The sequence below is a fragment of the Elephas maximus genome, chromosome 10 (assembly GCF_024166365.1).
Source record: "Elephas maximus indicus isolate mEleMax1 chromosome 10, mEleMax1 primary haplotype, whole genome shotgun sequence".
Classification (NCBI taxonomy): domain Eukaryota; kingdom Metazoa; phylum Chordata; class Mammalia; order Proboscidea; family Elephantidae; genus Elephas; species Elephas maximus.
The window spans coordinates 14204299-14218715 of record NC_064828.1 but is presented as its reverse complement, the minus strand read 5'-3'; the positions used below and the strand labels follow the sequence as shown (position 1 = coordinate 14218715).

The 14417-nt window shown below is 55.6% G+C and overlaps 1 protein-coding gene across 7 annotated transcripts in view; it reads left to right on the top strand.

Annotated features, from left to right (window-relative positions):
- The window catches only part of MAPKBP1 (mitogen-activated protein kinase binding protein 1), a 52494-nt gene extending 38109 nt beyond the window's left edge, over positions 1-14385 (top strand). For 4 of the 7 annotated variants that reach the window (XM_049897998.1, XM_049898000.1, XM_049897999.1 and 1 more), the window contains 23 exons: positions 509-669; positions 1461-1650; positions 2227-2373; positions 2584-2759; positions 3547-3638; positions 3947-4072; positions 4345-4415; positions 4533-4654; positions 4919-4994; positions 5098-5209; positions 5385-5448; positions 5700-5834; positions 6024-6160; positions 6367-6422; positions 7394-7627; positions 8117-8283; positions 8553-8701; positions 8827-9024; positions 9199-9283; positions 9576-9859; positions 10022-10621; positions 11034-11119; positions 11820-14385. In XM_049897998.1, the coding sequence (XP_049753955.1) occupies positions 509-669; positions 1461-1650; positions 2227-2373; positions 2584-2759; positions 3547-3638; positions 3947-4072; positions 4345-4415; positions 4533-4654; positions 4919-4994; positions 5098-5209; positions 5385-5448; positions 5700-5834; positions 6024-6160; positions 6367-6422; positions 7394-7627; positions 8117-8283; positions 8553-8701; positions 8827-9024; positions 9199-9283; positions 9576-9859; positions 10022-10621; positions 11034-11119; positions 11820-12047 (3696 nt within the window). In that variant the 3' untranslated portion in view covers positions 12048-14385. The other 3 variants (XM_049898002.1, XM_049898004.1, XM_049898003.1) reach the window with 3 other exon arrangements.
- The last annotated feature ends 32 nt before the right edge of the window (positions 14386-14417 follow it).

The following is a 14417-nucleotide window of genomic DNA, read 5'->3' as shown; positions in this document are numbered from 1 at the left end:
AGAACAGGTGCCTGTGGCCCCATGCCAGGGTCTGGGCACTGCAGGAGGGGACCCTGCAGCTTGGGGGAGCTATTGCTTGGCCCATTTCCAGCCCCTGGTGATCTCTATAACTGCCTCCTCTCTGCCCTCTTTTCTCTGTCTCTTTCCCATGCTTTTCTCTTCTGCTCAGAACACTGGCAGCTTTACAGTAAGTGTGCCTAGACTTTCTCTTCTTTCTCATGCTGTGTCTTTCTCTTTGCTGGGCTTTTCCTACTTTGTCTTCTGCGCCAAAGCCTATGGTGCCCTAGAAGGGTCTTTGACCCGTATCCCCCAACTGCACAGGGTTGTGGGCCCTCTGGCCAGCTGCTGCTGAAGGGAGGGGCATCTCTAGAAGACAGCTGAGGGGCTCAGGCCAGAGCAGCTGTCCTGCTTTTCCCTTGCCCCACCTCTTGGCAGGTGACTGGTGATGAGGGGTGGGGAGGGTGAATTGGCAGGTGGCCCCTGCTGACTGGAGCCACTCTGCTCACAGACCACGGTGGCCCACTGCATCTCCGTGAGCCAAGACTACATCTTCTGTGGCTGTGCTGATGGCACTGTGCGCCTGTTCAACCCCTCCAACCTGCACTTCTTGAGCACACTGCCCCGGCCCCATGCCCTGGGGACAGACATTGCCAGCGTCACTGAGGCCAGGTGAGCTGTGTGGGCCCTACCTCCTTTCAGAGCCTCACTCCGTGCCAAGCCCCTCCGGCGGTGCTTCAGGCAACAAGATGAAGAGTATATTGATACCCACCAGCCAGAGACCACCAGGAACACCCTGTAGTCAAACAAATTTGGGGTTATTGTTACTTATTGCGACAAAGACCACCCACCATAGGGAACTGTGGAGTAATTGCAGTAACAGGGTGCTAGGAGGGGTTTCTTAAAACATTTGGTCCTGTATTGGGTGATTTTAGCAATGGTTCAAGGAGCAAGGTTTTGCTCTGGATTGGGTGCTGTTAGGGAATGGGGCAGTTCGGTGATTGGATATCTTAGTTTTTATTGAAGAGTGGTAGGGGGCTAAATCTGTAATTGGTAAAGAACAACAATCACGTTAGACAGGAAAGGGTGATGTCTGGTCATTTTTGTGGCTTGCACAGTGATCTTGTTTTCATCTGTGCTCAGACATGATTATAGGGTGGTCTTGTTTTTGGTTCGCCCTGTCACAGCCACAGAGTGACCCTGTCCGATGTTGGTGTTCTGTGCAATTGTTTATGTTCATCAGGAGAATACTGTGGCCAGCTAGCGCCAGGTCAGCTCCCAGCTGACAGCTGTCAGGGGCTGCATTTTTCTTTCTCAAGCAACTACTGGCAAACCTGCCGGACTGGAGAGGGCTCCCCATGCCCTGCTGCTCCCTTTGTGGGCTGCCTTCTCTTTTTGGATCCTTCAGTCTCTCATTTCATCATCTCCTGACTCACCAGTTTGCCCTGTCCTCTCTACCACAGTCACCTCTTCTCTGGAGTGGCCAGTGCCAGGTATCCAGACACCATTGCCTTGACCTTTGATCCTGCTAATCAGTGGCTGTCTTGTGTGTACAACGACCACAGCATTTATGTTTGGGATGTGAGGGACCCCAAGAAAGTGGGCAAGGTGTACTCGGCTCTGTATCATTCGTCCTGCGTCTGGAGCGTGGAGGTATGTGGGCCAGACTGGCTTGAGACTGACCATGTTTGCTGGGATACCATCATGAGGACAGAGTGGGGGTCTCCAAGTGTGCTGTTAGGTTCCTGCTGCCTCCCTGTTTGTCCGGCAATATCCCTGTGTATCTGCATATCCTTGGGTGGGCTCTGAGGAGTAAGCTTGAATTTTAGTGCTTACCCATCTCAGACATCTTCCAAAATGCCCCGTCCAGCCTTAGCTTTGCCTCGTCCTGGGCTGGGTGATCTTGGACAAGTCACTGAACTTGGCCATGCCTTAGTTTCTGCAGCTGTAAAATGATGTACCTGATTCATCTGATTGCTCTGAGAAATAGATGAGTTAATGTAAGTGGGAGACATAGAAGAGTACCCGGTACATAGTAGTGCTTGGTTAATGTGCTTTCCCTGACTCATTAATGACAAAATCTAACAGGTATGGCCTGCTTGCTGTGTGACAGGCACTGGGCTAAGTCAACAGCATTATCTCTTTAATCTCATTCCCTCCCATCTCCTTGGGCAGGCAAGGGTCTGCTCCTTAACTGGAGGTCTGACTCTGTTCCCTCTGCGCCTTCAGATCTACCCCGAGGTGAAGGACAGTAACCAGGCCTGCCTGCCCCCCAGTTCCTTTATCACCTGTTCCTCTGACAACACCATCCGCCTGTGGAACACGGAGAGCTCTGGGGTACATGGCTCCGCCCTACACCGAAACATCCTCAGCAATGTGAGCCCTGACACCTCCACACTTAGCACCCCCACCCCACAAGCCTTCATGCATCATTCTCAGGAGCTAGGTCTCCAGAGCCTGATTTTCCAGCTGTCATTTGGCTGGGCTCTGTGAGCCAAGGGTGCAGTCTTGCTCAGCATTCCTCTCCTGGCAGCTGCACTGTGTCAGGCCTGCCTTATCCACCTCTTCTCCTACCTGTCCCACTAGGACCTCATTAAGATCATCTATGTGGATGGGAACACTCAGGCCCTGCTGGACACCGAGCTGCCCGGAGGAGACAAAGCTGATGGGTCCCTGATGGATCCCCGCGTGGGCATCCGCTCTGTGTGTATCAGCCCCAACGGACAGCATCTGGCTTCGGGGGACCGGATGGGCACACTTAGGTAATGCCACTCCTGCAGCGGGTACCCACTGCTTCTCATGGTGCAGGCTGGGGAGCTAAGTCCCCAAGGACAGAGGTTTAGGAGGGTTTGGCTGGAAAAGTTTGGGGACAAGATATTTATTATCCACAAGGGAAAGATAATAACTTGACAACGAAGAAACTGGGCAAAAACCACCTTAACCAAGTCGTGAAGGTTAACATCCCCATATCAATATCATGAACCTTGTAACATATCGATAAGGGCATAGCATAGTTTCTGTGGTGTTCTTGCCAAAAATGCATAAACTCAGTCCAGTCATGAGACAACATCAGGCAAATTCAAATTGAAGTACACAGTGACAAAGTAACTTACCAGTACTCATTGAAAGAGTCACGGTCATGAAAGGTAAAGAAAGACTGGAGAGCTGTTACAGACTAGGGGAGAACAGCTGAGTGCAGTGGGGCTCCAGACAGGATCCTGGAGCAGGAGGAGGACAGTAGTGGAAAAACTGATGAGATTTGAATAACGTCTTCAGTTTAATTAATAGCATTGTGCCAGTATTGATTTCCTGGTTCTGACCATTGTGTACTGTGGTCGTGTAAGACATTTACATTTAGGGAGACTGGGATGAGTGAAATATGGAAACTCTGTACTCTTTCTGCAACTTTTTGCTAAGTCTAAAAGTTCAAAATAAAAAGTTAAAAAAAATGTTGGCGGCGAGGACCTATCAGAGGAGGCGGGGTGAATCCGTCCTCCTGCTGCCTAGGAATGACCTCTTCCCCCGCCCCGCTCATCCTCGTCTCTGCAGGGTGCATGAACTGCAGTCCCTGAGTGAGATGCTGAAGGTGGAGGCCCATGAGTCAGAGATTCTGTGCCTGGAGTACTCGAAGCCGGACACAGGTAGGAGGATGCCTGGTACCTGGCCCACGATGGCCCAGAGCACCTCCAGTCCTGCCAGTGTCCATGATAATTTATCCCGGCTTGAATGTGGGGGTGATAATTCTTTTAGTCGTCAAGAGAATTGGTAATCCTTCTGTTCATTTGGTGTCTTTGAAGGCTTGGGGGAGGCCTGAATCTCAGCTCTATCCCTGTTCCGTGGTTCCCTTGGCTTAGGGATATGGGGCTCAGTTCCTGTGGGGCTCTTGGCTTGGCCCACCTCGGGTCCTGCTCTGGGCACTCATGGGCTGACGGAGTTCTTCCAATCCCAGGTCTGAAGCTGCTAGCATCAGCGAGCCGGGACCGGTTAATCCACGTGCTGGATGCTGCGCGGGAGTACAGCCTGCAGCAGACGCTTGACGAGCACTCATCCTCCATCACCGCTGTCAAGTTTGCAGGTGCGGGCAGGGTGGTTGAGACACATCCTGCCGCCTCCCACCTCCACGAGATAGCATCTGGGGGAGGGGGCCTGGTCTGGACAGGGCAGACAGGTTGGGCTGAGGATGGGGGGAGAGAAAAGCCTCAGTTTACAGGGAAGCACGCCGATTTCGCCAGTTGTCCTGGCTATGTAGAGTAGCTTGAGAGGAAAAAAGTGTGGGAGGAAGGCAAAGGAGAGTCTGGCCCCCTGTGGCGGGAGCAGTGGGAACAGCTGGGCTGCCCTCCTCCATAGCCAGCGATGGGCAAGTCCGCATGATCAGCTGTGGGGCAGACAAGAGCATCTACTTCCGCACGGCACAGAAGGTGAGGGCTCTGGGCTTCCCTGGATGGGCTGGGAGGTGATGGGATGTGAAAGCAGGGCTCTCTGGACCTGCTGAGGCATCTGAGCATGGAGTCTGCCCACATGCTCCACCCTGGAAGTCTGGAGACGGAGTGCAGTTTACACGGACACACCACGTGGTACGGAAGACGACCCTCTATGACATGGATGTGGAGCCCAGCTGGAAGTATACGGCCATCGGCTGCCAGGATCGAAATATTCGGTGGGCATCCCGTTCTCATTCCCCATGCCCTCGGGTTCAGCCCTAGGCATCTGTGTCCCCACATCTGTCTTTTTCTCTAGGACTTTATATCTCCTGGAGCCTACAGATTGGGCGTTTTGTCTCCCCCAGGAGATGGTGGTCCCTTTGTTGTCAGGGGGTAACTCCCAAAAAGAATGGGGCGGGGAGTGAATGCTACATTCCTGCCATCAGGTGTGCTTGCTCTTCACCTTCTCCTGGTGTGAGAGAGAGGGGGTTTCTTTACAGGGTCTTTAACATCAGCAGTGGGAAGCAGAAGAAGCTGTTCAAAGGGTCACAGGGTGAGGATGGCACCCTGATCAAGGTAGGGGCCGGTAGGATGAGCACGAGGCCAGGGGGAGAGGGTTGCTAGGTGGAGAGGGTCTGGTGCTGCTCATCCTCTTCCAGCTGTGTGTCTCTCTTCTCAGGTGCAGACAGACCCCTCAGGGATCTACATTGCTACCAGCTGTTCTGACAAGAACCTCTCCATTTTTGACTTCTCCTCAGGCGAGTGCGTGGCTACCATGTTTGGCCACTCAGGTGAGTGTAGCCCCGTATCTACCGCTGGGTCTTTACTCTTCCTTCCATTAGTTTCTTGGGACCCAGCAGAGCTGCCTGTCCCCTCCCCACAGCCAACCCACACCTCCACTGCTGGGACAGAGCCTTGCTTGGGATTTCAGGGTGGCTCATAGGCCCTATTCTTTATTCTTCACAGAAATTGTCACTGGCATGAAATTTAGTAACGACTGCAAACATCTCATCTCTGTGTCTGGGGACAGGTGAGCGGGAGACAGATTCTTCCTCTGTGCCACAGACACACCCTGCCCCTCCCCTGCCTCGTCTCAGGGGCTCTGTGTCAGTGATGTCTCTGGGGAGTGGGACTGAACAGGGATATTTCTTGACTGGACCTGACCTGGCAGTCGAGGGTGGCACTGATCTCCTTGCCACCCAGAGAGAAGGGGAACTGATGGTGTTGCCATCCCCAGAGGGTACCCTCCTCTCCCTGACCAACTCTGTGGCTCTACCCCAGCTGCATATTCGTGTGGCGCCTGAGCTCGGAGATGACCATCAGTATGAGGCAGCGCCTGGCCGAGCTGCGCCAGCGTCAGCGAGGGGGCAAGCAGCAAGGACCATCCTCTCCCCAAAGGGCTTCTGAACCTAACCGGTAATAACAGAATACGAGCAAATGGTGGGTGGGGGCCACATTGCTCACTGTGATCTTTCTGACCGTCCTCCATGGTCTGGACCTGCCATGCAGTGACTGTGTCTCCCAAGACCTTGTTTCTCACATGAAGCCCACGATGTCGGCCCGTTGTCACTCCTTTCCCTGTGACCTTCCTTGTCTTGGACTCAGGCACGAGGTCCCATCAATGTTGCCTCCTGGACCAGCTCTCTCATCAGACAGTGACAAGGAGGGAGAAGATGAGGGAACAGAAGAAGAAGAACTTCCAGCTCTGCCCGTCCTTGCCAAGAGTATCAAGAAAGAGCCAGGTCTGTGGAACTCTAGTATGAGGCTGAGCGGCCACCAGTTGGTATAGTAGCTGGCGTGCGCTTTCTGGGACTGTGGGGTAAGGGTGGTGTGAGCTGAGAAAACTGGAACGTAATTGTGACTATGTAGGGTAAGGGCTGATGTGAGGCCAGGGCTCTGGAGGTGGGCGGGCAGGAGACATACCCTCTGACTGCCTGTTTCTGTCTAGCCTCGGTCCCCAGTTCAGCCCTGCCCCGAAGCCTGTCCCACTGGGAGATGAGTCGGGTGAGTCACCATGGTTAAGGCCTTGTGGGGGGAGTTAAAGCAACTGGGCTGACCCCAGTAAGGGGCAGGGGAACCTCAGCTGTTTCCTTTTTGGTGGGCTAGATGAGGTGGACCACAAGGGTCAGTCTCCTAGAAGTGCATCACTTTTTCAGTCACCTGGGAGGCCAAAGAACAGGTTGAGGTTGGGAGTAGGAATGGAATGTCTGAGCCAAACAAATAAAATTCAGGAAGAACAGAGGTTCAGAGAGCAGAAATCTGGAGAAACTCTAGTTCTAAAGATCCTAGGTTAGGGGCCAAGCTCTGAACTTCGAGAACAGTTCATTAGAGGAGAAAGGCCGTAAGAGGGCCAGTAACTGAGGGGCTACTTCAGGGTCCCCCAAAGGAAACGCAGGCTTTTAGACCAAGCCCCAAGGCAGCCCGGTTGATCACTTTTCCTGTCAGGGTTTCAAGCACAAGCACCTGTCGTCAGCAGCAGTTTTGGGGGGGTGGTGGCGGTGAGGTTTCTTCAGTGCGTTCTGACCAGGTCAGGGGTCTCAAGTCTGGGCTATTGGTTTGTCCTTGGTGCTGTGAAAGGACCTTGGGGCCCTGTTGGGGCTGTCCCCAGAGCAGGAGGCTTTGAGACTTGTAGTTGAGAGCTGTCCATGACACCAGGTGAAGGCTAGGACTAGAAAGTCTTCTTAGAGAGGATGTAGCGTGAAGTTAAGAACATGAACTCTGGAGCCAGACTACCTGGGTTGTAACCTGAGAGCCACGTACTGTCTGTGGGCCTTGAGAAAGTTACTTAATCCATCGGTGATTCAGTTTCCTCATCTGTAAAAGCAGGGATAAAAGGTTGTTGTGAGGATCAGGTGAGCTAATGCATGTAGAGGGCTTAGCATGGTGTCTAGCATCCAGTGAGTGATACATGAGTGTTTGCTGGTATTATTGTGTGGTTGGCAGTGTCACTCTCTTCTCCCCCCACCTCATATCAGGCACAGGAGATGGAGTTCTTGGACCCAGCTCCTACATCCAGCCAAGGACCCAGAAGGAGAGGGCGCTGGGCTCAGCCAGGTGTGGAGCTGAGCGTTCGCTCCATGTTAGACCTGCGGCAGCTGGAGACACTAGCTCCAAGCCCTCGGGGTCCCGGCCAGGACTCACTGGCCATGGCCCCATCTGGTACCGGGAAGTATGTTCAACAAGCCCCTGAAGCCTCACGTGCTAAACAGGTGAGTGAGCTTTCTGCCAGCTCCCTAGACATCTCCAACGAGTCTTAGCCAGCCTTGTGCCAGCAGCTGAGGCCTGAGTCTGGTCCAGCTGTACTTGTTCTGGCCCTGTGGCGCACGGGTAACCTAAGCTGCAGAGTCAGGGTGCGGCTGGCTAGGCTGTAGGCTGTGGTGATGGGGATAGGCAGGATAGAAGGTTAGGCTGGAGAGGCAAAGGCAGCCTTTGCCCAGGGCTAGGTTACCCGGAGGACTTTTGGTGTTAAGTGGTGGCCGGAGGTTGGCAGCCCAGGGTACTAATACAGTTCTTTCAGAAGCTTAACACCAGCTGGAGGCCAGCCTGGCTTCTTGGTGTCTGTCCTCAGAGTTGGAGTGTTTAGTATTTAGCTTCCCTCCAGAATTGGTGCACACTACATCCTTGCCCACCTCCACCTCTTTTCCAAGTCCCTCTTCTCACGCCAGCAACTCCAGTAATGCCCCTTTGTGTGTTCCTAGAATGAAAAGCCCCCTCGGCCTCAGGTTTCCCAACCCTGCTCCTGCCCCCACGTTATCCGATTGTTGTCCCAAGAGGAAGGGGTCTTTGCCCAAGATCTGGAGCCTGCTCCCATTGAAGATGGTATTGTCTACCCGGAGCCAAGTGACAGCCCCACCCTGGATACCAGGCAAGGGTCCTGCCCTGGCCAACCTCATGAGGCCATGCAGCCCCAGTCTTCCCTTCCCCCTGAGTGGTTCTTACTCTTCAGTCTTCACTCTCCCCAGGCTGTGCAGGGAGGGTTGGTCCCCAGGGTACTTAGGGCTTGCCAACCACCTCATCATTGCCTCATCCCTAGTCTGGCTCACAGGCAGAGGACAAGGAAGGCAAGAGTCCAGTGGGGCTGCTGCTCACCTCTGATGTCTGTATTGTCTCTCCCATGCTTCCTGGCCTTGCCAGCAGTGAGTTCCAGGTGCAGGCCCCACCCCGAGGCACCTTGGGAAGAGTGTACCCAGGCAGCAGGGGCTCAGAGAAGCACAGCCCTGACAGTGCCTGCTCTGTGGACTACAGCAGCAGCCGCCTTTCCAGCCCTGAGCACCCCAATGAAGGTGAGGCCAAGTCTGGAGAGGTGCCAGGGCCACACAGGCCAGCAGACCGAAGTGGTGGAGGAGGCTTTGGCAAGAGACGGGTGCAGCGCAGTGTGATGCCTGTCTACCCCTCCCCCCACATCCAGACTCTGAGAGCACGGAGCCCCTGAGTGTGGATGGCATCTCCTCAGACCTTGAAGAGCCAGCCGAGGGTGATGAGGAAGAGGAGGAAGAGGAGGGAGGCACTGGCCCCTATGGGCTGCAGGAAGGCAGCCCCAGTACCCCGGACCAGGAGCAGTTTCTAAAACAGCACTTTGAGACTCTGGCCAATGGGGCAGCTCCAGGTGTGGTCAAGGGGCCAGCATTTGGCCACTGCAGCCTGCCCTTCTTCCCTCCTCCCCTAGCTGCATGGGAGGCTCCAAGGGTAGGGTCCAACCCTGGGGTTTCCTTCTAGGGGAGGCAGGATTCGGGGAGGGTCTTGGCCCCTGTCTCGATTATGACTTCTGTCACCCTGGCAGGGGGCCCAGTCCGGGTACTGGAGAGGACAGAGTCTCGGAGCATCTCTTCACGATTCCTGCTGCAAGTGCAGACCCCCCAACTCAGGTACAGAGACTTCTCCCACGGCAGCTCTGGCTCTCCTGGCCGCCCAGTGCTCCCAGCAGGACCAGCCTCTGGGCAACATGCAACCTTCCTCCTTCCAGGCCTTCCTGTCTTCCCATGCCCACGAGGATTTTGCATTCCTAGTTTTGGGACAGCTGGCTTGGCCCCGACCCTATCTGGCTTTGTGCCTGTCTTTCTCTCTTAGCACCCCTTTGGTGGTATGAGTGCTTCTCACCATCCTGGCATGGTGGGCACTGAGCCTTGTCTGGGCCTTCTTCCATATTTCACCCTGTAGGGAACCGTCCCCATCACCCTCAAGCCTGTCACTGAAGTTGAGACCAGTCCAGGTGCCACAGGTGTCTGGTGAGCAGCTGAGAGGCAATGGTGCCAATCCCCCAGGAGCTCCTCCAGAGGCAGAGCCTTGCCCCAGCAACACTGGTCCCCAGGAGGCACCGCCTGTGCTGTTGCCACGACGCCGTCTGAACCCGGACAGCAGCTGGGCCCCAGAGAGAGCAGGCACAGTCGGTCCCTTAGGTGGACTTCAGAAAGCCCAGTCTGTGCACAGCCTGGTGCAACAGGGTGAGGAGCCTGGAGGCTCAGTTCCAGGAGAGGGGATGTGGAATGCATGAGCCTGAGAGAAGCAGGGAAGGTCTAAGGGGGCCCTGCTGTGTCCCTCCTTGGGTGTGTGGGAGGGACAGCAGCTCCCAGGGACTGATGCATCTATCTTTATCTCCTCTGCAGACAAAGCCCATCCATCAGGCCCGTTGCTCTCCCAGGAGATCCAGACCCCAGGGGTCCTGGGCTCCGGGACACAGGCTGATGGCCGTCTGCCTCGGCCCCACTCCTTCCAGCAGAGCCCCACAACCAGTTCCACGGCCAGGATGGCCCGCAGCGCCTCTGCTGGGGAGAACCTGGGCCTGGCAGCTGAACTGCAAGCTCCTGCGCCCACCCGGGTCTCACCACTGAGCAAGCTGGCCCTGCCCAGCCGGGCTCACCTGGTCCTGGACATCCCCAAACCACTGCCTGACCGTCCTACCCTGGCCACGTTCTCACCTATAACCAGGGGCTGGGCCCCTGGTGAGGCAGAACAGCGTGGCTCCCCAGCAGGCCTGGGACAGGCTCCCAGTATACCTGAGAGGCGGGCGTGCTTGGGGGAGGGCATCATTCCCAACCCTAGGACAGAGTATTTGGCTCAGCCTGGGCCCAGCAGCCCCTGTGCCCAGCAACTGTCAGTCCTCGGCCTCTTCCAAGACCCTCAGAACTTGCAGCCCCCATCCCCTGAGAAGACTCCCAGCCCCATGGAAAGCACCAGGCCTGGGGCAGCCCTGAGCCAGGACTCAGGTGCGAACAGCTCCCCAGCTCTCATCTCCTGTCGCGTCCTCTCTCTCCTGTCTCTGTTGGCCACTCTCTGGCTCCATTCCATTTCTGTGTATCCAGCCTCTGGCGTGCGTGTTTCGTCCTGTCTGCTCCTGTTTGGGTCCATAAGTCACACCCCTGATGGTGAGACATTCCTGCCAATCTCCATGATATCCCTGTGACCCACCTAGCCCTTCAGGGCCTTCTGGACCTGGGGCTGGCCCTCTTCTCTGGACCTTGTTTCCTCTTTGGTGTTGGGAGGGAAGGAGGCAAGAGGAAGGGCCTGAGGGCAAGTGGAGAGGGTGCAATGCTGGGGGGTTGCTCAGAGTGGCCCCTGGGTGGAAGGCTTGAAAGGGCAGCTTGCTGGGCCTCACTGAGCTCTGTCTATCCCTTCCAGAACCGGCGGTGAGCCTGGAGCAATGCGAACAGCTTGTGGCAGAGCTCCAGGGCAACGTGCACCAGGCCCTGCGGCTCTACCGCAGGGTAAGTGTAGGGCCCTACAGGCATGGCAGCAGTGCTCAGTGTTAAAGATAGCCAAGACTCCAGGACAGTAATGATGAGGTTCTTCCTCTGATGGCTGGACGATCCAGAACGCCCTGGGCAGAGTAGGCAAGTGGCCTAAAGGCCAGGCAGGGCTATTGAATCTACCACCTATTGACTGTTTCTGGCATCTCAGACAGTTGGGTGTGACATAGGTCACATGTCCTAGTTGGGTCAGGACAATCCCAGTTTATGCCTGTTACTGTAGTGTAATTATTGATAGCACCCCTTTTTGTTTTCACAATTTATTTGGTCACCCTGAGCGGAATCGACTCGACGGTACTGGGGTGTTTTAGATAAAGGAGACAGTCCAACAGGGCCAACTCTTGAATGAGGAAGTAGAGTCTGCTTGTGTTGTAAGGAGTTGCTGGCGTGATGTAGATGGGGGTCTGTAATACGATGGAATCCTACTTTGGGGTTACCCCCGAGGCTCTGCCTCCAACCATATCCTTTGGGCCAGGCTGGTTCTGGTCTTACTTGCTGAACTTGGGATGTGGAACTCCCAGTCATACCGAGCTGGGCATGTGGTCTGTTCTTCTGGGGCAGGCTAGACCCAGGTGGAGCCCCCCACCTTTATATGTCTGTTGACAATCCCCTCCACTGTTCCTCCAACTCACCTCCACCTCTGGGGGTCCCGTTGCAGGTGGCCAGCTGCAAGACGCCCTCAGCAGAGCAAAGTCGCATCACTCAGCTCCTCAGAGACACCTTCTCCTCAGTGCGGCAGGAGCTAGAGGCCCTGGCCGGAGCGGTGCTGTCCAGCCCGAGTGGAAGCCCTGGGGCTGTGGGAACTGAGCAGACACAGGCCCTGCTAGAGCAATATTCAGAGCTGCTGCTTCGAGCTGTGGAACGGCGCATGGAACGCAGACTCTGAGTTCCAGAAGCCTCTCCCTAGTGAATGCTTCCCTGATTCCAAACTGTAGCCCCTCCTCCACTCACCAAAGCCTGCGGAAATGCGGGGAGTGGCTAGCAGGGATCAGTGCTGAGGGAAAGCAGCTTTCCTAGCTGCTCCTCATGGGCCCCTGTATTTATTAATTTATTTCCCTGACTCTTGCCTCACGTCCTAGGAACTCCTGCCAACGCAGCCCCTCCAGTGGCTCATGGCAGGGGCAGGTCTTAGGTCTTAGTCATCTTGGTGCTGTGAGGGGTAGGAGGGCAGCCTTCCCCATGGGGGGAACCTGGGCAAGGCTGGCCCTCTCTTAGAAGCCATTTGAACTTCCTGCAGGGATCTGCTCCCTGGGGTGGAGCGCACACAGGGTATTCTGTGGGCAGAGGGAAGAGGTGATGGGGTATTCAGTGCCCTTCAGCTGACAGAGGGAGCTTCACCTCTACCTCCACTTCCCCTCCCAAACTGGCTGCACTCCCCGGGGGAATGTTTTTCCCAGTTCCTCACAGAGCCCTCTGGCCCTCCAGGGTGTTCCCAGCCATTAGGAGGCTCCAGTTGGTATCAGGTCCTGAGCGCCCACATTCCACTCCCATTCCCAAGAGGCCCCTAGCATTGTCTCTATCCCCGTGCCCCGCCCCGCCTTGGCCAGAGTTTATGGCACCAGCTGTGGGACATTGCTGCAGGACAGTAAGCCCTCTGCTGGGCAAGTAGGAAGCCCTGGCCGCCTTTCCTCAGGCCCTTGGCCTTGCCTACTTTGCAACCCTGGTCCCCCCCCAGGCACCAGAGCCCACCTGCTCCCTGCGTCCTGAGATGCTCAATCAGAAGCCTGTGTGGGAACTTCCTTCATGGTTTACAGGGCGCCAGCCCACCTTCTAAGGACCTTGGCCGCAAGATGAAACTGTCTCTGTCTCTCTCTGACACACAGACACACTGAGACGCGCACATGCCCCCCCCCCCCGCCCCAGTTTGGTGTTCCTTACTAGAGTATTGACTAGCTGCAGTGTGCCTGGTTTCCTCTCACCACCCTGGCTTATTCAGAACTCAACAAGGAGCACGAAAAGGATAGGACATGCTAAAGCCAAATTCTTGGTTCTTGATGTCCCAGCCTAGTTAATATGAGATGGCCCTTAGGGGACCTGGTCTGGATAGAAGGTGCCCCCCAAAGGCAGTATCAGTGCCCAGGGGTGCTGGGATGCTGGAGGTTGAGGGGAGGGAGGTACACGGGATTGCGTCAGGGGCCCAGAGACACATTGGAAAGGTGGCGGTGGGACAGGTAAGTGGCAGAGGTGAGAGGGTAGATTAGTATTAGAAGGGGCAGTTGCTAGGGTTAAGGGGCTGGACGTGGGGCGCAGTAGACAGGTAGAATGGGACCAAGTAGTGCAGCATTTGTTGAAAGAGCTGGGGTGAAGGACGTGTGTCTCTGGCCCCTGTTGCTTCCCTTTGTCCCAGGTAAGTCAGGGCAGCTTTGCCACGGCTTCAGGCCACAAAACCCATTCACCAGGTTGGATAGACCTTTGGGCCCTGCTAGCTGTGTAGGCAGAAAGACTGGATTCTGAAGTATGCCCAGCTCTGTTGCATCAGCTTGAGTGTACTTGAACAGATCAAAGCCTGTCTCACCCCACTCTCTGCTACCACCTGCAAGGCCACACTGCCAGGAAACCTTGGCCCCAAGAACTCTTAAAGCTGAGGGTAGGCCTGGCGGGGCTGCAGCTGCCTGTGTGAGGTTTAGAAATCCCCACCAGCTGTACCCCCGCCACCCAGCACACCGGCCACCTGTTGCTGTCCAGTGGCTTCCCAAAGCTTTCCAAGGCTGAGTATGTAAGCAGACTGCCCTGTCTTTCTCCCACAGAGCAGCTAGTGGGTTGGAACCCCTGACCTTTGGATTAGCTACTGAGTGCTTTAAGCACTGCACCACCAGGGCTCCTACACCAGCCACAGCCCACCCCAAATAGAGCTCTGGCCTGGCTTTCTGGGTGGGTTCCCCCTCGCCCGCAATTCTCAGCTAGCCTGTCCCCCACAAGGAGAGAGCTACACTCTGTGTACTAGGTCTTGAGAAGGTGGGCGCCTTTTTCCTACCCACTGCCCAGTCGGACCGGCGCCCGGTCCTCGTCTGCATGTCTGAGGCCACCGGCAACTGCCGCCCCCTTTCAGATTTGACCCGCCCAGTTTTGAAACCCCCTTATTTATAACTTTTATACTTTGCCCAGGCCGCGGCGCTTCCCTCCTCCCCGGCTTGTACAGGGCCGGGGCTATTTTTAAGATGTCCGTTTGTATTGATGTAAGAGCTTGTCAATAAACAATCATTTATTAACTTTGGGATGCCAACGAGCGGAGGTAGCAAGCGGCGACACTGCTTCG